The 25,149-nt window shown below is 36.9% G+C and overlaps 2 protein-coding genes across 5 annotated transcripts; one reads left to right on the plus strand and one right to left on the minus strand.

Moving 5' to 3' along the window:
- Window positions 1-7,005: 7,005 nt before the first annotated feature.
- LOC135471153 (ATR-interacting protein-like) lies at window positions 7,006-19,913 on the minus strand. Of its 4 annotated transcripts, XM_064750242.1 has the most exons (14): window positions 19,787-19,890; window positions 18,618-18,728; window positions 17,040-17,817; window positions 15,923-16,346; window positions 15,404-15,487; window positions 14,743-14,935; window positions 13,843-14,431; window positions 13,306-13,452; window positions 12,432-12,520; window positions 11,774-11,916; window positions 11,222-11,307; window positions 10,301-10,390; window positions 8,613-8,844; window positions 7,006-7,381 (listed from the first exon to the last, which is right to left on the minus strand). In XM_064750242.1, exons 3-14 carry the CDS (start codon window positions 17,535-17,537, stop codon window positions 7,296-7,298), a joined length of 2,661 nt encoding a protein of 886 aa, XP_064606312.1. In that variant the 5' UTR covers window positions 17,538-17,817; window positions 18,618-18,728; window positions 19,787-19,890; the 3' UTR covers window positions 7,006-7,295. The 4 variants fall into 4 exon arrangements, with proteins under 4 accessions (XP_064606312.1, XP_064606313.1, XP_064606314.1 ...); XM_064750243.1 differs by lacking the exon at window positions 18,618-18,728 and having other exon boundaries at window positions 19,879-19,913; XM_064750244.1 differs by lacking the exon at window positions 18,618-18,728 and having other exon boundaries at window positions 15,404-15,484; window positions 19,787-19,905.
- Window positions 19,914-20,106: 193 nt separating this feature from the next.
- On the plus strand, window positions 20,107-24,835 carry LOC135471154 (NADH dehydrogenase [ubiquinone] 1 beta subcomplex subunit 11, mitochondrial-like). Its single transcript, XM_064750245.1, has 3 exons — window positions 20,107-20,341; window positions 23,323-23,456; window positions 24,076-24,835. The coding sequence occupies exons 1-3, from the start codon at window positions 20,114-20,116 to the stop codon at window positions 24,224-24,226; spliced, it is 513 nt and encodes a 170-aa protein (XP_064606315.1). The 5' UTR covers window positions 20,107-20,113; the 3' UTR covers window positions 24,227-24,835.
- Window positions 24,836-25,149: the final 314 nt, after the last annotated feature.

The raw sequence follows: 25,149 nt of genomic DNA on the forward strand, positions 1-25,149 counted from the left end.
AAGGATTCCGTTGACGGATTAAAAGCCTCAATACAGTGCCCCAGACCCCGAACTTTAAAACCGGGCAGCAGAAAAAAAAATTGCTGAACACTGAATAGATCTAAAGGTATATCATACCATTGCTATAGGTTAATGTCATTTCGTTAGTATCACAGATAAGGACATAAGGTGTGCTTGGTTTGAGAGGGAGGGGGGATGTCATTGCTGATTTTTCTGTCACTGAAAGATTGTATGAAAAGGTGTGTGGGTCTGCCAATAATGTTATACAATATATTTTATGTATCTACCCATTCATACTCTCGGTAATATAACCCGTACCCCAAATTCAGCTATGTATAACCTCAAAATTAGCCAACACACAATTGCAGACCAACTTTCGCCAAGCAACTATGGGGGCGCGGACATCTGAGTTCGAAAAAATACAGGGTCAAAACTATACGGATACACAAAAGCATGCTAAAAAATCTTAAGATGAAAAACAAACAATAACAATACTACAAAAATTTCAATAGTGTTGAAATGAGAAGTGCCCACGAGATATACCTCTTTTCTTATGCGTCATGCTTTTAAAGTCTGTAGGATCCCGCGCGGAAGAGATTTTTTGTTATTTCTATTTTTGTTATTTGCAGGATATCGTGGGAGAGATCTTTTGTTATTCCGTGGTCTTGATATCTGCATAGCCTGCCATGCAGACGAGATCTTTGTTATGTCGTGCTCATGAGATCCGTAGGCTTCCGTGTGGGCGAGATATTTATGTCTTGCTTTGGCGATCCGTAGGCTCCGTGCGGGCGAGATCTTTGTTATTTCGTGCTCCTGATAATTGTATAGGCTACCGTGCAGACGAGATCTTTGTTATGTCGTGCTCTTGATACCTGTATAGGCTGCCGTGCGGACGAGATCTTTGTTATGTCGTGCTCTTGAGATCTTTGGACTACAGTGCACACGAGGTGTTCTGTTGAGACCTGAAAGATGACATGCGGAGATCTTTGTTACGTCGTGCTTTTGAAATCCGTATAACCTGCTGTGGAGACGAGATCTTTGTTATGTCTTACTATGGAGACCTGTAGGATACAGTGCACACGAGGTTTTCTCTCATGTCGTCCTGTTGAGACCTGAAAGATGACATGCGGACGAGATCTTTTTGTTATGTCGTGCTCTTCATATCTGTATAATTTCATGCAGACAAGACATTTGTTATGTCGTGCATGCTCTTGGGTACTATAGGGAGTCGTTTAGATATTTAGCGGATATTTTGCCCTCTGCTCATGAATGTCTATAGGACATACACACGTAGTTATGCATTTCTTCCAGTCAATTGTCCCGTATGGACGACGTATATAGTGAAGATCTCGTGCCTATTACAGCTGTGTTAATATTTTTTCTTTTCGAGAAATCTTATTATACGTGTCAGTATTATGGATCCATAGAAATAGCTCTTAAACTTGACCTATAAAGTTCTAAGCTATAGCAATACAGTATTTAGATAAAACAGCACATTAAAGCATCTGTCAAGAGCATCGTTTGAACACCACGCGTGTACCACTAGTCTGATTCCAATTCTATTCCATAGCTGTGTCTCCGGATGTCAGTGACAAAGGTCAAAAACGAAAACAAGCGGATAACATCGTTTGTTTGAGGTTTGAGCATCACGCACGAATTCTTCAGACCATTTGGAATGCCTTGAACGGATTAAGGTCGACAAGTTCAACTGAGTGACAAGAAAAATACTTCCATTTGAGAGATATTACCAAGGGAGGGGGAAATTATATTTACACAGAGCTATATTCCCGATGACTATTAGCTTTTTATGTCGTACGTCTATCTAAATGAATACCACTGTATACTATATAAAAAGTAGGCAATCCTAAGTATGTTGAACTTACACTTTTGTGCGTTGACGTTCTGTCATCATCACATTTATAACATACATTTGTTACACGTTAAAGAAAATTAACGTTATATGTATATGCCAGCAAAATAACAGCAGCCTTATACAAAACTACATTCAGTGAGCTGGAGTGTCTTTTTTAGCATTTTCCTCTCACATATTAATTGGTTTGTATAAACGAATAGGAAATAATAAGTTATGTAAGTTCCAGTTAAAGCGGGGGCATGAACTGATATCCTGAGAAAAGCCATTTATAACTGTCACTAAAATATGTTTACTTTCTGTATATTTAAATTATATGCAGTCAAATGTTCGAATTGTAAAATAGGCTTTAAGGACCATACTACCAGTGACTCCAAAGTCATGTCACTTTTTTGTTTCTTTTTCTAAGTAATCTTCAACTCGTGGGCAATAATAGCTATTTCAACATGAAGAGCTGTGCTTCGAGGAGAGAAAAAAAATTGTGACGTCAGAGTACCTAAAGAGTGGTTAGAATTCAAACATTTAACTACAAAAAGTTTAAAAAAAAATACATGTAATAAATAAATTAAATAAACGAAAGTATATTTACGGATAGTTTTTCATCTATCTGTTTAATGAGCCTAAGTCTTTTTTTTTTTAGCTTTTCTTTGTAGCTTTCTTGACGACTGTAGACAAAAATTGGAAATGTGAACATATGGTAGTATATACCATTAGGCTATGGTTGTGTCAAGTATTTGGTGTGAGATATAAGTTAGTGTTGACGTTTTTAAGGGGTTTTACATTTACAGGAGTATACTGAATTTAAACTACGAATTACATGCTACCGTTCTTTGAAAATTATACCGTTCCTGTGAATACTTTTACACCCGAGTTTCTATGCAAGGGGCGTCTTATTTTCATTATAATATATAGTCTCTTTGAACTAAAGAATATTGGAGGATTTCCTGTGATCTATTAACCAACACCGGACGAAATGTGTACTAATTTGGTGTCAGATCAAAACACAACTGCTTGGTTAATGGGCAATATCTTAACGTCAAGGGGTAACTTAAGCAGATAAATAGTTGGCTGAAAACCAGGACATTGCAATATAACTTGTATATTTTCCCAAATCTTCGACTGACGAACGCATAAATAACTTGTATCTTTTCAATTTGATATGACTGAAGTCTTTGTGTATTAGGAAAAGGTTTAAATGAAAAGCTGATAATTTTCTTGTCATAAATTGCAACAGTTAGGCGTTACGTTACAGAATACGTTTTATTACAGTTTCAAACAATCCATTCGTCCTTGGTTCCATCGATATGCAAGTCTTGACAAGTTCACATCACATCCTGTCCTCAATTAACTGACACGTTTTAGTGATGGTCAGTCATTCTCTATAGCTTGTATATGGCAAACAAGTTTATGCATGGGGGCAGAGTTCTACATGGGAACCCGCCTCATCTCACCATGCAATTGTAAGTACAAGAAGAAACTCGTGACGTAAAACCACAGACAATCCGGGCGTATTCTGGATTCTAAGGCGTGACATGTAACTGCAGTACCTAGGAACTTGAGCAGTGCAGCGTTGCCAGTGCGCCATACACCACTTCACTAGCGGAATGGCATAAAGCCCCTAATATCATATGACCTGTCAACAATATGCGGACGGTCGTGAGTTTCCCCCGGGCTATGCCCAGTATCCCACTATATTGTTGGCCGCCATCATATAAATGAAATATTCTTGAGTAGGGCGTAAAACACCAATCAAATAAACAAATAAATTATATCATATGGCGATATACCACTGAAAAAAGTCTTTATTTATTTCTTTGATAGGCTTTACACTATATAAAAAGTTTGACTTACATAAAGAAATATTTATGTGTATCTAATATCCGATATTCAGAAAGCATGGCAAATATGGCCATGAACGTCCATAAAGGCTATAATCTGAATAAATAGCTGGATATGTTCCAATATCCATCAGCATGAGTTCATTTAGACTGTGAAAATAAGACCACAACTTAAGAGAATAAAACCAGAGCAGTGACGACAGAAGATTTTTGGCAAATTGTCACACATAACCAGTGAAACACGGCCCCTTGTCAGTTTACAGTTACGGTTTAATTTTAACTGTCCCTGCAAGTACTTAAATAGTAGCAGAGTACACACCCCCTAGAACCAGGGCTTACGCAGAATTATAGGTAAGAGAAATATATGCTGCATGTGGTCACATTTGACGTCTTCCTTGTATGTTTTTCATGAAACTTTCCTGATCAACGATTTTAAAACCTCGGATACATTCTAAATTTTGAGTGTTGACATGCGGTACCAAGAGATAAAATGATAATATATATAAATAATTATCGGGACTTCTTGTTTTGTCACATAATGACGTGATTTGCATTCTCCAGGGGATGAAGTTTCGGTAATGCAAAATCCCGCTTCTCTGGGGAAATTTAATTCAATTGTTATAGGACTAACTCAACAACGCAATTCTTCCTGGATGATAACGTGGCTAATCTCGCTGCATGGTTTCGCCAATGAATTTCACTCCCTTTGTAGCCTATTCTCCTCGTCACAGCAAAGAAAAATGTCCACAGATTAGTTTGTGATATAGCAGAAATGGATCTCAGTATAGGCCTATACATAATACGTGTTGGCGAATACTTCATGCCAGCGAAGTAGCTTTATATAATTAACCATGGGAGAATTACATGATTTTACTATTCCAATACCTGTACTGAACGGTATTAGGTTTGCACCTAGACAATTATAGGTTATCACGAATCAGTTTTCCGTAATGTTTTTTCAGTGCGGTTCACCATATTCATTAATTAAGTTGAATTTGGTACAGAGCTTCGCCATGTCCAGTTAACGATCAGACCTAGAAGTTTGTAAAGGTAGGGTTTAATTTTAACTGTTCCTACAAATACTTAAATAGTAGCAAATTACACCCCCCTAGAACAGGGCTTACGTAGAATTATTGGTAAGAGAAATATATGCTGCATGTGGTCACAATGGACGTCTTCCTTGTATGTTTTTCTTGAAAATTTTTCTGATCAACGATTTTAGAAGCTCGGATACATTCTAAATTTTGAGTGTTGACATGAGGTATTCAGAGATAAAATGATCAGATAAGAATGGCATGCACTGTGTCCAGATGATTAACTAATCTATGCATGCTGACGTTTTGATGGATCCTGTCTTCATTGTGGATATTTCCGACAAACCTTTGGCGGCGTTGGACTCGCAGGGCACCATGAAGTACAGCTCAGAGTAAAACTAGGGGGGAAATGTTTTATTTTCATCATTAGTGGCACTTTATTTCAGACCGTAAAACATACAGAATGCTAACTGACTATTACGATAGGGCACGCTGGATCGATGCGATGCACACTAGCGGCTATAAAGTACCGGTAAACATTTGTATAGGTGTCGATTCTGTACTGTCAAAGTATCTTACAATTAATGGTCAGTATATACCCAACAATAATGTAAACAGTATATAAAAGGTATTCCATTTATACAAAATATATGTCAGAATAAAAAAAAATATAGTTAAATATGAAAAAAATATTTAAAAAAGTTAAATATGAATATATATATATATATATATATATATATATATATATATATATATATATATATATATATATATATAATTACCACAATTAGCGGTTTAATTATCAGGACTTCTTGTTTTGTTACATAATGACGTGATTTGCATTCTCTCCAGGGGATGAAGTTTCGGTAATGCAAAATCCCGCTTCTCTGGGGAAATTTAATTCAATTGTTATAGGACTGACTCAACGTCATTCTTCCTGTATGACAACGTGGCTAATCTCGCTGCATGGCTTCGCCAATGAATTTCACACCATTTGTAGCCTGTTCTCCTCGTCATAGCAAAGAAAGTTATCCACAGATTAGTTTGTGATACAGCAGAAACGGATCTCAATATCGGCCTATACATAATACGTGTTGGCAAATACTTCATACTTCAAATTCTACCAGCGAGGTAGCTAATTATAATTAACCACGAGAGAATTACATGTTTTCACTATTCCAATACCTGTACTGAACGGTACTAGGTTAGCACATAGACTATTAGCTTGTGACGAATCAGTTTTGCGTCCTGTTTTTTCAATGCGGTTCATAATCATTACTGAAGTTTAATTTGGTACACGGCTTCACCATGTCCGGTTACCGATCAAACCTGTAAGTTTCAGGTCGTTTCGTCCATTTTCGAATAATTGTGGCCGTTTTTATCCTGATTTTGGACTCGCGGTTTTCCGGACTTTTTTTCAAAAGGGCGCATTGCGCTGAATTGAACCTTTGCACATAGCTTCAACCAGACAAGCTACAAATCACAAGGGCTTACGATTATGCAGAAACACCAGTCACCAGCCTAGCATATATCGGGTGACCTTATTTGCCGTTATTGTTACATGATTTGATGTGCCACCAGTGTTCCCTCGTAATCGTAAGCAAGTTAAAAAATTAAGTTAGTTTCGGGATTTTTCGTCCAGTTTCGACAAAAATCAAGAACCTTTTTATTTTCCGGGCTTCTTTTTCAAAATGGTTGGATATTCTGAATTGAATGAATGATTACTGCTTAACACCACCTCGCTAATATTTCGGTCATATCCTGGCGAGAATACTCTGACTTGAAGCTTGCTACATAGCTTCACCGTGTCGAGTTACAGACCAAGTTCGAGTTTTGGGTCCCTTTATCCATTTTCAGTGAGAGAAAAAAATGTTTTTCGCTTTTGTGAATGAATGTTATGCACTATGATTCTGTCTCGAATCGGCACGGAGGTCTGTACTGCTTTCTTTGGTATTACTACCAGAATGCTTGTTCGACTGTTTTATGCTGTAAACACTTATTTCGCGACGCTTATGTTTATCTTGGTGGAGAAAATCAGACCATTTAAGCCATTGCCACATTCCTGAAAACCCTATACACCAGTTCGTGCCATGCCTTTGATAGCTGAACCATTCGAAATACTCGCCATAAAGATTGACTGATTGTTGTGTAACTCCAACCTGAAGATTTTTTCACTTGCATACCCTGATTATTATTTAACGCCATGTCACACTTACATGAAAGAAAACTAAAGAGCAAATTCCTACTTTGGAAGTGTATAAAAATTTTTAATTTCCAACCTTCAAACATCTGTCAACAACAAGACCTTTGATGGCAGTGTCACTAGTCAATTCAATAGTCTTCAATTTATAAATATTTGCAATGGTACATTTACTTTACAGCTAAAATATGTTTTCAAAAACTAACTATAATGTACAATGAGACATTTCCCTCAAGTATCTCAATAAAAATTTCATAACCACTACTTATAAAAATACTTTTCCTATCTTCTAAACATATTGCAGATTTTTATTTCTCTAAGAAAGTACCCCCTTCTGGTAATTCCTGAGCTTTTTAAGAATCTTCACAAACACACTCCATTTGTGAGTCTCCACTGCCTTCCTCTTGCAACATCTCCCACAGTTCGTGTAATGCAACAGCTGCACAGAAAAGAAAAAGACAAAATCTGTTATTTTTCCTGAAGCCTTCAAAAATACTGATTTCTTTGTCACTTATAATCATATGTAAAAAAAAAAAAATAAATTTGTGCCGTTTTACATTGACCTTGGACAACTGCACTGGCCGCAAAGTTTGGCTAAAAATATATATTAGGACTTAGTACCAGTATATGTGAATTTTGCCAGATTTATGTACTCCACAGCTACCTACTGTGTGTTTTTCCCAAAGCCCTTGCACGATCTTAATCTGTAACTATTCCTACTAGAGTCACTCTTAACTGCACTCCTGAAAATCATATGAGTAATACAGTTTTTACAGAGAATATTTTGGACCAATAACAAAGTTGCATAAGATCGTTCAAAAGCATGTAGTGCATAATGACTAGGCAGTATGACTAGCTCATAGACTTTCAAATTCCTGGGCCCTTTTTTATGGGCGTAAGTGTGATCAAAGTTGGACTTGAACGCTGATCTATCACTTACTAACTGAACGTAAGACGCTCTACCACTTGGCCATAAAAATGTTGTCTTACAAAGCGGTTGATTGGATAAACTCATCCTAAGAGTTATTACACTGTATTACAACGTATGATGATGATGATGATGATGATGAATAGAGCTTGCTCATATTTCATTTCCATATTAATCCTCCAATGATGTCATAAACCGAGATCATGGTGATGGGATTAAGACAATACCGTTTTCAGGTGAGTACTCCTAGTCTCAAGAAGAGAAACTGACAAAGGTTGAGTTATTAAGAAAGTTGACATTTTCTTTTGTGAACCTGGGAATCTGAACGTATTTCTTTATTTGATTCATGGTGTTTTTTTTTTTTCCATTCAAGATTATTTCACTTAAATCACACCGGCCATCTTTATGGCGAGAGGAAACCAGCTAAAGCTTATGGGAAACTTACGACCATGTGCAGGTTGCTGACAGACCCTGAATGTATTTATTAAGATACTTCATTCATAATTTTTTATCAATAAGCCGGGTACATGTATATTTCACTATGCTAGAATGCTGAGGAATCTATTAAAAATGTGTAGCTCCTGCAATGTAAATGTTTACATGTCAACATTTTGTGAAATACTTCAATTAAATACAAATTAGTAAACTCCATCACCAGCATAAATAAAGTACCAACTGTTCTGAACAAGTGCACAACATGCTTTAAGCTTTGCTACGCTATGCTTCATGCTAAATAACTTACATTCATGGACAGTGATTCCTGGGAGTTGTTTATACAGTTCTGTAAGTCTACACACAAGAGCCACATAATTGTGCACTGTGTCGTCTTGACGATCTGCTAAGTGGCTGTCATTCTGACACAACAACTGCATGAACGGCAAACCCATCTTGATAAGCTCTAGTTTTGATTTGTTGTTTGTACGCAAGTATTCCTCCAAGACATTACCCATCAGCATTGTAACAGCTTTTATCACCTGTGGATACAAAAACAAAATACATTAAAGGAGACCCCCTAACACCTTTATTTTCACAGTAAATAATCACTGCACAAAGCATTTCTGTTACATTGATCTGTGAATTGCAACTAAAAAAATAATGGTGATTACATCCACTCATTCAAGTTGGAATGAATGACAATGCCGCAACGATAATATATCAGACATATTGTAGGGATATTAAAGTTGGACTTTCTGCACATCTTGTGAATTTTGCCAGATTTATGTACTCCACAGCTACCTACTGTGTGTTTTTCCCAAAGCCCTTGCACGATCTTAATCTGTAACTATTCCTACTAGAGTCACTCTTAACTGCACTCCTGAAAATCATATGAGTAATACAGTTTTACAGAGAATATTTTGGACCAATAACAAAGTTGCATAAGATCGTTCAAAAGCATGTAGTGCATAATGACTAGGCAGTATGACGCCCAATTTTCTCACATATTAATCCCAGCCACCATATAAATAAAGCTTGACTATAACTGAATGGAAACAGCCATTGGTAACTGATAGAATTATCAGGGTATCCATAATATGCATCTCCGTCACAGGCTTCAAAGTGAGGCATGTAGGTACACGTCGGCCCGGGCGAGCAGGCATCCAGGCACGAAAGCTGTTGTCCCCGTGACTGTCACTAGCACGCTATTACTCTTAGTGTAACACCTGTTGTTTTAAACACGCAAGTAATAACTTCTACACTCCAGGGTGAGAATCTGGTCCCTTGTATTTTTGTTTTGGCTTTCTATTGTTGAATATGCCTCAGCCTTACAATTTGGCTTTCAGTGTACAGGGTTGACCTTAGCAACTGAGTAAGTCTAATGTCCTGTATGAGTAATTCGTAATATGAATACGCAGAAATGAAGTCAATATTTTCTCAGTCTGTGACTTTTTCATGTCAGGTGTCTAACTTCAAACTATCCTGCATGTGAAGCCACACATCATCGGCATGGCCTGATGTCCAAATCGGATGTAAAAGTATCCTGTGGGGTCGCAATGTCACAGTATCAAAGCATTTTCTGATGATAGATCATATATAATTTTTCTTCTGTTTTTTTGCATTTCAAATTTTGACAGGTTTGAATCAATTCACTGGGCATTAAACTATCTATCTGCAGGCCCAGCACATTGAACCTAATTTAATTAATCAAGAATTAGATTGCTAACATAAATAATTATCTGTGACACATTTGCATACATGCTTATTTTCCTGTCAGTTTTATAGTACAAAATGAACTCTTTTATGAATACGTCTCCATGAAGACAGGATGGACATGGCCGAGTGTGAAAGAACTAATACAGTGTCATACACATGCCTCTGTAAATTATAAGAGAATAGAAAACAAAAAAAAAAAACAAATAAACATAAGCTGTTTGGAAAAACCCAAAAGCTTTTCATACTGTAAATGAATGCAAGTGAAGATTTTTATCTTACCTCATTGCTACACACACAGCCCGAATCCACTAGCTTTGAAATCCCTTGTCTTGATGTGTTAGCTGCTACAGCTGACCAGCATTGAATGACCTGTAATATACTGAGGGTGTCACTAATCTGTGCAAAAAACACTAATTTGAATCAAGTTATCCTAGAAAACAAAATAACCAATCTACTCATACTCTGCAAATGAACCTTATGAAATTTGTTCAGCCACATTCACATCCACTGACAGGTTGAGGAGACCTACACAGCACTTGTTATTATACAGATATATTCCAGTGGTGCTCACCCAACTCACTGCAAGGGAAGCAAATCTTGTAACTCATGGAGCAGCAGTGATCTCTGCCTACTTGAATAATAATACAAGCCATGGTTATTCTTGAAAACTTGTATTGTTATCGAAATTACAGGTGTTGTTATTAAAGTAGGTAGAGGGTCCTACTGTTTCATGAGGTTCATGGGATGGTTTTTTACACGGCTCACGAGCCCCATTCAAAAAATCAGAAACAGAAGATGCACTAAATGATAAAACTAGGACAAACACTGAACAAAGTAATAAACCAAACCAGAAGAGCCTGATATAAACGGTTCTTAACAGATTTAGGTAGAGGAATTTAATAGCTTGTAAACAACCAGTTTTTGGTTCTTGCTTTTTTCTTTTTTTTCACAAAGATATAAACACTGGCAATCAGATATTCTAGCAAACTGGGTTGGCACTTCCATATTGGCTGGTCATGTCACCAACAGATTATTTTTGTTCAATCAATTTCGTCCAATTAAAATAATCTAAGTGCTTTGTCAATGTCTGTGGTTTACTCTGGATGCGACATGAAAAGGTCTGCAAAATCTATGCACAGATTTAACATCCTCTCTAACAATGTTGATGACACATATTTCAAATATATAAACGTAACTTACATTAGTAAATATAACATTTCTTTCAGAATAGAGATTCGACTTTTTGTTGGTACACAGGCCATAGACACACATCCAAATGCATCCATCTGAAACAAAATTTAACTTGAGAGACTTACACATGTATATTTATACAGCCCTTGGCATTTAAAAACTGACCAACACACATGTACAGTCACAAACAGTAAAGGTGTAATTTTAATTTTTCCAAAACAAATTTTGACATGTTAAAGTGTGTTGTAAAACAAAAGCGGATATGACCAACCATCTCTTACATCAATAGGTTATTTTGTCAGAATAACTAAGACTTTGATATTATGGCTCAAACACACACTTTTATCCATCAAATGACAGGTTGTAGATGTGTCCAAGCTACAAGGGATCCAAATGCTAGTAAATTAAACTCTCTATATGTATCCTCAATCTATGTAATCATAGAATATAGAGTACAATGCACTACACGGCAATAACTCATCACCAATAAGACATATTTTTGCTGTTCACAAAAGTACACAGAAGTCAGATTTATATGAGAGATTCTCATCGGTACCATACCTGATGCTGAGCAGAGCGACCCCAGAAGCGAGTTACACTGTACTAACTGTGTTAAGACCCTTAATGCTCTTTTGACAATGGGTGTTGGGGTGTCTGGTCCTAAACATGTGTGCAGCACACCAAGAGAAACCAATGGTGACAAACTGAAAAGAGTCAATCAATTGCTTATTCATTATAAATGATGCCATTTTATCTTTATACAACACAAAGAGAAAAATTTATTAATTTAATTATTTATTTCATTTCATTGATGCTAAATACGATACTCAAGAATATTTCACTCATATTATGGCAGTCAGATTTATGAACTGCAGAAACTGCCACACGAGAATTGCCAATTGCTTTTTGTAACCAAGGTCCCCGAAAGCAATAAGACTGGCAGAAATCAAGGCACCACCCTCTACCACATGTCCTTGCGACTGAAAGAAAAGCACCTCTAACCACTTGACCATGGACTGCTTTCCACAAAAGAACAAAGAACAACGAAACAAAGCAAGTAAGGAGGACTACACATTAATTTCTATATTAGATTTAATATAATCTCACATTTAAATTTAATCACTTCGTATAAAATAATTGACAAGGCATAAGGAGGGAGACAATTAAAACATAGACATGCCTTCTAGGGCTTTTTTAGCAGATAAATTTGTTTCCATACCATTCCTTCTGCTTAGATGAACACTGAGCTGCAAGCTTGTACAGAATATCCAAACATCGTTCAACAACTGCCTGTCTATGTAGTAGACCCTGAAAGAGAAAGCAATCCATTCTTCTGCTCATATTTTGTTAAAATTTAAAGAGTGATAATAGCAGAATGCCCAAACTAATAAGAGACTATATCTAGAATTTATTCATGGGATGGTTTCTGGTGATTTTGTTTCTAGTACTTCATAACACTGCAGTAGAACAGCAATATTCCTCAGTTCTTCATGTTCAATTCAGCTCCTGATGACTTGGCATCTCGGCAAACTTTTATTAGTTTATGTTGAACAGGTACATACAACACTTACATTTACACAAGTTAAGCTGATTAATAAGCAAATTAATGTAAGTATAGATTTTAAAAAAGGCGAAATGGCACATACAAGTCACAATGATCATCTCTGTAAACCATCATGAAATTTCCGTTTAATAGGTTCAGAGATACAGTGGAGACAAAAAATGCTGACATTATGAAAATTTATGAAAAGATGACATCAGCAAAAGTGAATGATTTCCTCTTAAAATGTTCACAAAGATGGAAACAGTCAGGCAGACAAGCTGAGAGACGGACAACAATTCAGACAGACAAGGCCATGACAAAAGCATCAAAAGAAATGCATGTATAGAGTATCGATTAATATTGTGGGGTTTTTTTTTTTAGGGTTTCTTTATTTCAATGGTTCCACTGAAGCACAAGTACCGCCAAGTTAAAAGACAAGCAACTAGCCCTACGGTGCCATTAAGCAATGGAGTCATTTTGTAGCAAGATGTGATACCAAGTAAAGAACGTATAAGGAAAGAGCTTGAAAGGTGTCAAAGCCCAAACTTACATTGTCCATTCCAGTATCTGCTAGGGTTATGATGTAGTATAATATCTGCAAATCTGAGAGAGCTGAACCATCCAAGGAAGGGCTACTCTTTGGGACAGAATCAGGCAACTTTGATGACATTTTACTGGTCCCTGCAGTGGGTTCTTCCTTTTTCAAAAGACAATACATAAGCAAAATAGAGCTGCCAAATCAAAAGCATTCAGTTTTCGCAAAACTATTATATTCAGATTACCTTTAAGACATTTTATTTAATGAAAATCTTTGTACATGTATTTGTATATAATATGCATAAATTGCACATTATCGCTCTTAGCAGTTATATCATCTTGTCAAAACATTTTAAACAAATACTGTCCACATTTGAGCAGTTTACTATTGCTATCTGGTCTCACATTTCATTCCCTCTGAACCTAATAAAGCTCACAAAAAATTAGAGAACATTCTACTGAACAATCATCACAGTTTTCATTATTTCAGTAAACAAATCGAAAACCACTGCAGTTAATCTAAGAAAATTATCCTGTTACAACCACACACCTCTTTTGCACCCCCTTGTGCACCAGTCACAGCACTGGAACTTCCTTGAGATTTCTTCACAGGTGAAGGTCTTGACTCTGAAAATATCCAGCTGACAACTTCGGGACAGTGTGAAACCAATTCATGAAGCACATGCAAAGCAGCCAAAGTTATCTCCTCAAGACTGTTTGCATAGGTGGCACCTTCCCTAAGAAGAGAGCTGAGCGAGCTTGAAAACGAATGAAAGGAACTACGGTCTGAACTGCTACCACTTTCAAAACAGAGGGAACTTAAGGAAGTTTTTGGACTGGATAGATTGTCATCGGAACAAACGTTCAACATTTTTGAGTATTCTCGCACACAGTCCTCTATTAACGGCAACAGAAAAACAGCTTCATGGGTCAACACATTTTCATCGATGTCTTCATCTGAAATACTTTGAATAAACCTTCCCAAGTCCTTGGGTGAATATTCCCCTGTCAGCATTGCAGAAACTCCAATATTTGCTAAAGCTATGTTTCTTGCAGCATTTTCACCAGAACTTTTTCCATCAGAGTCCCGATAAGCTAATGATCTTGATGTAGACATGGAACGTTGAAAGCCAGTTGATCTGAGAAAAAAAGATGGACCAATGCATTTTAGAAGTTATTTAGTAAGGATTCTGACAGAATTGCAATGGAATATCACATCATTAATAGTTATCATACTACGTGACAAAACTGAACTAGCATCCAGCTTGTAATAATAGTTTTTCCAATCCATTTCTTTATTTGACTACTGACAAATATCCTTGAATTTGAGATACAAAGCCTGCAAGGCAAGGTCTAAAATATCATTAAATACATCTCACTTTCAAGATACAACAATGCAAAAAGTAAACCATGAGGAAAATTGACAAACAGAAGTAATTTTTTACACAACCTTTTCAAGTGTTTAGGAGAAAACAGCAAGCTTCCCCCCTCTCTTTCAAGGTACACAGTTGACAGGTTGACAGGGGTTCGGCCTCTGGGTAGGAGCAGCCTTACGATACCTCCAGCGGTTGGGATGGAATCAATATGTAGGTTTCCCACCTCCCCCAAGAGTCGGCTGACTAAATAGGGCCCACCCACCACACCTGTCAGAAATTATAATGTTTTAGTTAAAAATATCACCACCTTAGATCTCTTGAGGATATATGAAAATATATCTATAAAGATGGTTAGGAGCCAATACAACATATTACACTTCATCTATGCGGCTGGCAAAAATGAATGCATGTCAGGGCAAGATATAGGATACAATAACAACAAAACAGCTCTCCGTTCATTGTAATGAATCCCAACTAAAAACCTTTTACTTTTAAATAGACCTTAATGAAGAGACAACCAATTACAAACAGTACATATATAATGAAAATAACATCAAAGATTTTTAAGTGCATTTATATTTTATGCATATACATGGGAATGACTGAGACCATCTATTTGATTCACAATTGATTCACTTGTGATTAAGAGTTCGCTCAAAATGCCATGGCTTATTGGCATTTTTTTTCAATCCAGCCTAAAAGCAATATCAGTACATGTTGATGTATTCAACGTACCTTTCGATATTGTGGTAGGGAGCCTTTGCTTTCTTTTTGCCTTATCATCTTCCACTATTGATACATTCTCTGTTGATGTGTCTGCTTACAAAAAAAAGAAAAAATAGTAAAATGTAAAATGTAGCATATTTAATTCATGACTGGTTTCTAAATGTATGTATTTGTTTGCTAAGCCACCCAAAAGTAATATTTTCCTTTAGCATTTTGATGAAAGACCTTCAAATATAAATGAGAATATCGTTTTAGTCAGAGATATAAATTACTGGGCACACAAGAGCGAAAGACATGATCACATTATTGCTTTTCATTTTAATATTTATTAATTTTTCTCTCTCTACTTGAAGTTATTTAAATTTTTTAACTTTCTACTCAGCATAGACTCCCTTTATCTTGACAACCCAAACCCTTCCGCTCAAAATATTTTGAAACCAGCTACAAATATGTTACCAGTGCCAAAGGTAATGTTTCACAATTAACACAACAATTTCCACCATAAATTCAATCAATTTTTTTTTGTACCAGTTTTGTCAGTTGAATCTTGAGGATTCTTGGCTTGGAATGATTCTATGGTTGGGTAGCCTGCAGACTGTGGACTCTTCAACGGAGACTTCTTGCCAACAGGATGAACTCTTGGTGAGTGGGTGGACAATTTAACTGGTGAAGTACCTGCACCTTCAAGCTGGGCAATTTTCATTTCAAGGGCACGGCATTTGTTCACAACTTCAGATACCTCACGTTCTTTGAACTGCACTTGACTTCCTAGCCGTTCGACTTCCAACTCTAGCTGCCTTTCCTTAGCACTTCTCTCCCGCTTATCAGCTTCCACTTGTCCCATTTTTTCCTGTTTATACTTTAAGATTTCTGTTTCCTTTTGCTGAATTGTCTCCCTCTGAATGGCAACTTCTCCTTCCCTGGCTGTGAGTTCATCCTCCATTCGAAATAGCTGTAGAAAAAAATTGTGTTATGTGCAGTCTTATGCTGATACAATGGTTAAAATGCAACTTCAATTCCAAGAGAAACTGGATGGAAATATAATTAAAATGATATGAAGGAAATCACATAGAATGGAGAGAGCTCTGCAGTTCAAAAAGATTTACAATCAACAACATTATTCAACCCCTTATAACTGAAGAGTCCTCAAAAACAAAATATTTGGCAGATTCCACTTAAATTTGCCATATGTGACATGACGATATTCCTTATGCAACATTCAATCAGGCAAATATGGCAGGAAGTAAGGCTGTCGTACTGGAAAAGCATAAATTTGCAAGTTAAGTATTATTTGTGGCTATTATTCTGTATGGTGTCTGACACTGCATCAGGCATAAGTGGAATCTTTTATTTCTGTATTGTCTTTGAGGCGTACAACATTTGTTTTAACAAAGTATAGTTTCAAAAAGTTAAGTAAAGCAATTATACTATGTTTACCCTATCAATTAACTCTGTTGACACAAATGACCACAAGTGACACCCTGAACTTTGTAAACTACATGTAAATGCATGTTAGCTCTTCTGGGGTTCCGCTGGCCTAATAAATCAATGCCAACATGACACTATGGTGAGACATAATTGTCTTTTAACATATTCTTGATGAAATCAGAAAAAGTACACAAAAATAACAGATAACAATACTAACTTGTGCCTGGAAATCTGCAATTTGCCTTTCTCGTTCTAAAAGACATCTTTGAAGATCTTCCGGAAATTCCTTACTGGGACCCAAAGGGTCATCCGCAGAGCCTAGTCTTTGACCTCCTCCTATCTTCTGACGGAACCATCGAAATTTTTTTCCTCCAGATGGGCCAGGTTTGCTGCTTGTAGATGATGTTGCCACCTGTTGAGAAGATCCCTGGTCTTTTGAACTTGATGCAACAGGTTCTTGCACATGTGTCTTTGACTGACTTGCAGCATCCTCTGGAGAAACAGCTGCTGAAACATCTGGAGGGCATGTAGGAAGCTCCGGTTTGGTAAAAACTGACTGACTATCAGCCTGTGAGTTAAAGAATTCAAGTTCATCCTCAGTGAAATCTTCACCCCAAGGGTTTTCTTCAACTGTTTTTCCTTTTCCTTGCCCACAGGGACTTGTTTTTCTCTTTTTATCAGGTGGTTGGTTCATGAGGAATAGGGGAGTTTTCATTGGCTTGAATCTTGGAATATCACTATTTCGCAGGCAATGATCTAAAACAATGCTGTTATTTGATTGCTATCTTGATAAAATGGGTCACATCACCAAAACGTAAAACACACATCAACAAAGACTATATCCAAAGAAGTGTGCCCTATCCCTCCAAAATATCAATATTACCAACATCACTGTATGATGGTCCACACCATGCTGCACGAGCAAAACAGCTTAACCCATCTTTCCTCAGGTAACTTGAACTTTTTCTGAAAGGCTACACTGCACCTTCAGTCATCTGAAATGCATAAACCAAAAATTCAATTATGTTCAAAAAAAAGACCAAATAGTTACACATTAAAAAAAAACCACTGGGCGAATGTTATGAAAATTGTGTATTCCGAGAATCCAGTTTTTTTTTTTTTGTGAACTTATGTTAATATATTGGGGTCCTTTTTGATGGAACAAGCATTACTGGAAATTTAAGTCTCAATATATTCAAGAGCATTGTCTAATATTCATTGTCTGAAATCATTTTCAGTTGTATGTGCTGTTCAGATATAATGTCTTTTTTTTTCTTTCTGTTTCTGTTTTCTTTCATTCAAGTAAAATCAGATTAGTAACTCTTTAAATAAAAGTATTTCTTCCAAATTTTCCTATTATACAGATATTTCACAGCACAATCCTTTACGTGTCTTTACATATCTGCCACCACCAGCAAATTTTGTACAGAAATCTTGAACAACGCCGAGGTAAGTGGGGTCACAGTGATGAGACAGGAGGTGATGTCAAAAACCACAAAACCTTTGTTTCAACCCTTGTTTATAATAGTACTTTTATACACATGCATTCTCATCATCCAAAGTATGTACAACATAATTATAATCCACACCTGAAACAATTTTATTGCTGAATGCTGAGTAAATAGTTGTATGTGAAGAAACTAATTGTGAGTCTAAGCCTAAAAACGCCTACGTGTTTGGCTGGGGCTCCAAAGGTCAAGCTTGTCTAGGGGTGGCAGTGATGTAAAGCGAGTGTATAGAATACTTCAATTAAATTAAACGTTGAGGTCTATTTTCAACTATTTCCGACATTTACCTGCCTCAACCTTTATTTGTTAAATTCAAAAATGCTGTAGGTCCATTCTGCAAGGCACTTTGTGGAATGAAATGGGCCCATAAATCCACTCTAAAACAGCAACACACACCACTGGGGATTGAAGAGAAAATAATGCTTTAAATCACTCATACACATTTAAATCCATTTCAGACTAGTTATATGCAGAAAATCTGATAAATTGTTGACTCTTCTCTCTTCCAGTGTGCAGTGTGCACACGTGATGCATTAGTTGCATTCAAAATTCGAAGTGTCAAAAAACATGGGTGAAGAAGCAGATGCGCACATGACAGCTGCAAGCCTTGACTGGAAGCTTTGGAATTAATTTTTCTCGCTGATCGTTCAAATTGTTCTTTCTATTCTACATCTATGAAGACTGATGAAGTCATCGCTAAAGTTGTCATTTAAGACTGGTTGGGTGGTCTTGTCTTTTTAGGTTGATTTCCGTATTTTACAGGAAATTGGAGGAGAGGAAATATTTCTGTGCATTTCAACAAAATTTTAACTCGCAAATGGATTTACACTTGCAGAAGTGGTAATAAAGGTCCTATTCTCTTTACTGCACACCAGAAATAGATGTATGCTGCCTTTTTGGAGTGGACTTCATTCAGGAAAGTGCTTTGAGGAACGGACCTACCACGTTTTTGAATTCAACAATTAAATTTTGAGTCTGGAAAATATCAGAAATTGTTGAAAGTAGACCTCAACGTTTAATTTAATTGAACCAGTGTAGAAAGCAGCCCATCCACTGGAAGGAGTATGGTTATATAGTGACATCTAGCTATTCTGACATGAAATATCTATAGGTAAAGTTTTTTTCGTGATAAAGTGACTCACTTTTCTGCTTTACTTTTTGACAAGTTCAGTATTCTCGGATTTTTTCTTAAGCCTACCGCTACTGAGGCTACTCTACATGGGCAGTTATTTAAGTTGTGATGAATCGTGGTAGGGTGACATCAATCGACATCATCTGCTTTTTGAAATAAACATTTGAGCTACAGATCAACGACAAACACGGACACCATCAGATTCTTTTAGTTCACAACTCCTATCACCTTTACTGGTAAATTTGTACAACAACAACAACCACAAGGCGAACATGATAATCAGAGTCGTGAAAATGTATGCAGCCTACGAAAACTGTGAAAGACCTTGTCAATGTGCCAGCAGTCCTGCCGTGATGCATCAGATAAATAACCACATCATCTTCAGAAAAGGGGGAAAACCACAATAAAAAATGTACCATGAAATTATATTTTGACAACTCCCGCCATGATGATCGAAAAAATGTACGAGCTAGACGGCACAATAGACGAGTGTAAAAGACTGCATTCATTGTTTTACCGAAAAATTACCAAGTTTAATATCCCTGGTGTTTTTTTCAAAATAAAAGCCATTGCTGACGATTAGATCTGAAATAACTCAACTCACTGCATTACCGTAAAAACTTCGACAGAAGGCGATACACACTTCTCAAGATGGCGGCAAGCTTGTTGAAGTTCGTACGTTTGGCACGTCAGAGTTCCGTAATAGCCTCTCCTTGGCGCGAACGAACACGTTTAACCAGGACTATTACGCCGGCATGTATGATTTCAACGTCCAAGAAAAACAAAGATAGTGTCTCTACCGTGGAACCAATCCAGTCTCCAAAAACTGACACCGAACGACCTGAAGATATGTTCCCGGCAGACCCATACCACGAAAAGGTATGGTTTCTGTTTTTGAGTTTCAGAGTGCGCTAAAGTGCATGTCATGTCTTCAGAAGCTATGCATTTTCAGATATATCCAGGAGTGACTGGTATTCTATCTTTTCTATCCTTGAATCTCTAATACCTTCTCTAAAAGGTTCTGTGAGACACTTGCCGTCTCTACACCCAAGTAAATACGAAGGCCGATATTGCTCTGACGTGAGGTTTGGCCAAAATTTTGTTAGGGCAAGGATTATCACTTCTGCAAATATGAATCCATTCTTGAGTCAAAATGTTGTTAAAATCCACAGATATATTTCCTTCTAGTTCCTCCAAATAACTTTGTGCTGTGGTGGGGAGTCTGGTGTACTAAAATCTATGAACGACGCACCAAAAGATATGGAATTCAACCTAACAAGACCAGACCACGCAACCTGTCTTAACTGACAAGTTATGTGATGATTTCATCAGTCACCATGGATATAGAATAGAAAGAACAAATTTCCCAGTTAATCGGGCCAAACAAAGTCTAAAGGATTCAGTCAAGGCTTACTTCTATTATGTGCGCATCTGCTTCGCTGTCCATGTTTTCTGCCCGTGGCGTCAGATACAATCCAATTTTGAATGCACCCGACGCATCGCGTATGCAAACCTTGTGTTTCGCAAACTGCTTTGCGGAATGGAGGTACTGGATTTTTTAATTCAATGAGTAAATAAATATCAGAAATTGTTGAAAATGATCTCAACGTTCAGTTTAAATGAACGAACCGTTCACCTGTCCCACAGTGTTCCTGGAGCATGAATGACGCCTCTTTCATTTAAGAACTTTTCGAAAACATTCAGTTCCTCAATTTTCACCATCGCTCATCTGCTCTGAAATACTTTTGTAAAACTTTTTACAGGAGCCCATGCTAATAGTAACTGTCATCAAAAATAGTTGTCAAATGCTGATACAGTTTGACTTTTTCTACCTTTAAAAGAGTTAGATCTCGAAACTCTCCTGTTAGGCAAGGAAAGTCTCTGTTGCAAACAACTAGGATAACAATTGAGAAACAAAGCTTACATTATGTTATCAGCCCATGCTAAAGGGAGATCACTCTGAATGCCTGTGGAAAAATTAGTTGTGACCTGTAAATCATGTATTACTGCATATGCATACTGGCGCAGTTTTGGGACCATTACCTACTCCCTCAGTAGTCTTCAGTATGGCAGAAAGTGAGATCGCATTGAACCACTTGTATCAATCCATTTAATTACATAGTTTTTGATTTTTGTTACCTTTATTTTGAGTAAAAAGAGAGACATCAAATTATTGTCATATAATATATTAATTTGCAGTCAGACATTGTATTCACTAGTTTTAAGTTTTTTATCTTCCATGTTTGGAGGCAGAATAAGTGTTAAAACCATACAACACGGACCTTTGTTTTCGTAATTCTTTACCAGAATCTAAATGGATTCCTGTAGGTTTGCCTTGTGGAAATTCACCAGAATGTAGGTCAAATCTAGTACTACAAAGTATGCAGTTACTCCAAGTTTTGATACTGGTATATAAAATCAAACAGTTTTGGGGATTCCGGATGTCATAGACATCACTATATTGGGTAGAAAGAATCAAAAGGCCGATAGGGCCAATTGACTTGGAAATCAATTGGCCCTTCCATAGTTTTTTAAGTCACTGATGATTACTGGTTACTGATCACACGAACAATTTTTTTTTAAGAGGTTTAGGTGCTTTTAATATTAGGTAAGATGTTAGGGGGTCAGTGATTTTCGCATAGGCCCTATTGGTAAATCATAAACCATCCTTTGACCAATCTGTTTAAAGTTGTTCCGATTATGTTTCGGTTTTTATCGTCTTCTGTAGCTGGTCAGAACCGCTACCACTGCTGTAGCTGTAGAATGGCTATTGCCTTGTTGTACACCGGTGGCATTTCCGACAATTTGTCATTGGTCCATGGGAGAGACACAGCCAATGGGACATCCTGCATCATAGCGGTATTCACTAGAAACCAGCACGTTTTGTTATCTACTTTTCTTTCACTTTTACCGGCAGGCCATAGATCGATCAAACTAAAGAGGAATGAACTCCCATTTTGTTTACCCACCATGCCCTTATTCACCACAGTTTGTGTACACATTTAAAGCCCTTATTTTCCCTTCCTACTGTTAAAATTTAGCTTGGCCAGCCAAACTTTCATATTCCAAACTCTTGCCACCAAAAAAGATTTCACTATCAGAGCTGTATTTCATTATTTGTCAGTTAGTTTATGCTAAAGAATTTACTGGCATTGTAGGATAAAACCAACAGTTAGGTGATTTATTTCAAAATTTCAACATTAGTTCACAGTTTATTTTGATCTCTGTTCATCAGTATAGAGTTTTTACTGTTTGTATGTTTTGAAAGTTGCATGGCATACAACAACAATGCCCATTCGTGTAATAATGTGTAAAAAGTTGAACCTTGTTATGGGAATCCAAGCAAGAGTCCTGTAAATTTTGTTTACGGGAGTAATGGTGAGAATCAGATTTCCGTCGAAAGTAAGGCCCTGCAACACAAATTACCCACGATAAATCCAGTGGCAACTTTTGGTGATGGGTTTAGGCTGAGTGGTTTTCCTTTCCACCACTAGAAGTTTACAATACACTAGTCCTGGATTTAAACTGTCCTGAGTGCTTTGTGGCCTTGGCAACAATCTATAAAGACATCTAATATTCATTGATGACGATAAGCTGAATTTCCTCCAACCATGTAGACACTTACCTCCACCGTGTTATGGAAAAATGAATCAATGTCATCTACATCTTTAATGGCCTTCTTCTTTTTTGAATACAAGAAAAGTTGATTTAAGAAAAATAAGAATTGAATGGCACAAAGCAGCTCAATGCAAACTGGCATTCTGTAATATTGACAGAGAAATGTACCTGTAACTTTTTGGGCTAAGCTTTATCAAACTTTGTGTTTCGTAAATGAAAGATGTGGTGTTTTGCATTTTCAGAACTGGATATCATATGGTTATGACTTGGTGGATAAGGAAGATGATCGATTTTTCCACAGAGTGACAATGTTTCTTTTCATCTCGCTTGGACTCTGCTTGACAACATTTGTTATTGCATATATGCCTGACAATAAGTAAGTATTGGGAATATAATATGAATAATAAAACTGTTGCCTTTGCTTCTTTGTTCATTGTAAACTCTACTATTAAAATTGTATTATATTGTGAGGTACAAAGCATTTGTATGGTTTTAATACGAACACTGTATTTTCCATTCATTTGTCTAGAGCAATTACCAACCAATTGTTTGAAAAGTAAGTTGTGTTATTTAATGTAAATGTTTTAATTTGAGTCTATTTCATTCTGTGGTTATATGTAGTTTCTTGACAGAGTATTGTTATTCTATTCATAATCTGTCAGTTACGCGGTATCTGTGACCACTGTCCTCTGATGCAGGGGCTGAAAAGGTTAAGCAGTACTGAACTCATGCAAGCAGGGGTTTTGACTGTCATTCTGGCTAGTAAAGTTTTTTTTTCTATTACTTAGCGCAAAAAACATTTGTATGTTTGTGTGAGAATGCAGTTAATCAGACAAAAGTTTCTGGATTTTCAGAAAAAAAAAAAGGACATTAAAAGGACAGCCAAAATAACAGTGAGCAAAATTGTTTTAGATTTTTCATTGATACTCATTTAAAATGAACTTTTTTGCAGCTCAGGTTGAGTCTAATTTGTTGATTTGTTTTTGCAAATGCAGGCTGGATCAGTGGTCACATCGAGAAGCTTATTTGGAATTGGCACGTCGGGAAAAGGACGGGCTGCCATTAATAGACTGTGAATTAATAGATCCTTCCACTATTGAGCTGCCATCAGATGAAGAACTAGGAGATACTGAAATAATCATATAAAATTTGTGGATTTGGAATAGTACCCTCTTTTTGTACATAGTTGAAGTGTGCCTGACTTTTCAGTAGTTGGAAGCACTTGCCATGAAACTTCACAAGGATGCCATTTGTAACTTCTTGTTCATATTACAACACCCTGAAATTGCGTCATCTACAAGGAGGCTGCAAAAGGAATTCTTCAGTGTTTCTTGGATGTGTTATCTGTAACTGATTCACTGCCATAGCAGTTAATATAGTGCTATTTGGAAATACAACAAGGAGTTGTTCCCTTTCTGGGTGCGAACCCCATGACCATGAAACATGTGAGTGTACAGGCTGTCAGTTACATTGGAAAATATCTGACATTGATGCAAACCATTTACAGTTCGAACTGCCTTTGTTCTATCCAGTGTAATAGCCTTCAGTTTCTGTGCTGTTATGGGAAGCACTATTGTTGATATATGGTTAGCAACCAATTTTGCTATAGCAGCTTGTGGGTGTTGTTTGAAAAAAATGTCAGAATGGATCTGTCTGTATTGTTTGACCATATATCAAGTCATGCTGGAGCTAAAATGTGTATTTGTTAATAGTAATAATAAAACAGTTTAATGCTGATATTGTTTGATATTACGACATCAGTGGTTCTGTGGGTGGTCAAGGTTTTAAACTTGACCTATCTGAAAGTTGCACACTGGTAGTGGACCAGCTTAGACCTAAACGTGTCGACAGTACAGAAATTTGTAATGAATTGAGCCGCAGACAATGACCACAACACTAAGTTGAAAAACGTTCCGGGTTTTATCCCTTGCCTTTGTAAGGGATTTACTATATTTTGCAGACTCCCTCACTCACACTGTTAATGGGGCATTCAGCATTGGTGACAATGTTTCAGGAGGTGTTTGCACGGTGATGTTCGACTTTAGAGACCACTAACCTTTTACTTACAT

This window comes from Liolophura sinensis, chromosome 7, assembly GCF_032854445.1.
Source record: "Liolophura sinensis isolate JHLJ2023 chromosome 7, CUHK_Ljap_v2, whole genome shotgun sequence".
Classification (NCBI taxonomy): Eukaryota; Metazoa; Mollusca; class Polyplacophora; order Chitonida; family Chitonidae; genus Liolophura; species Liolophura sinensis.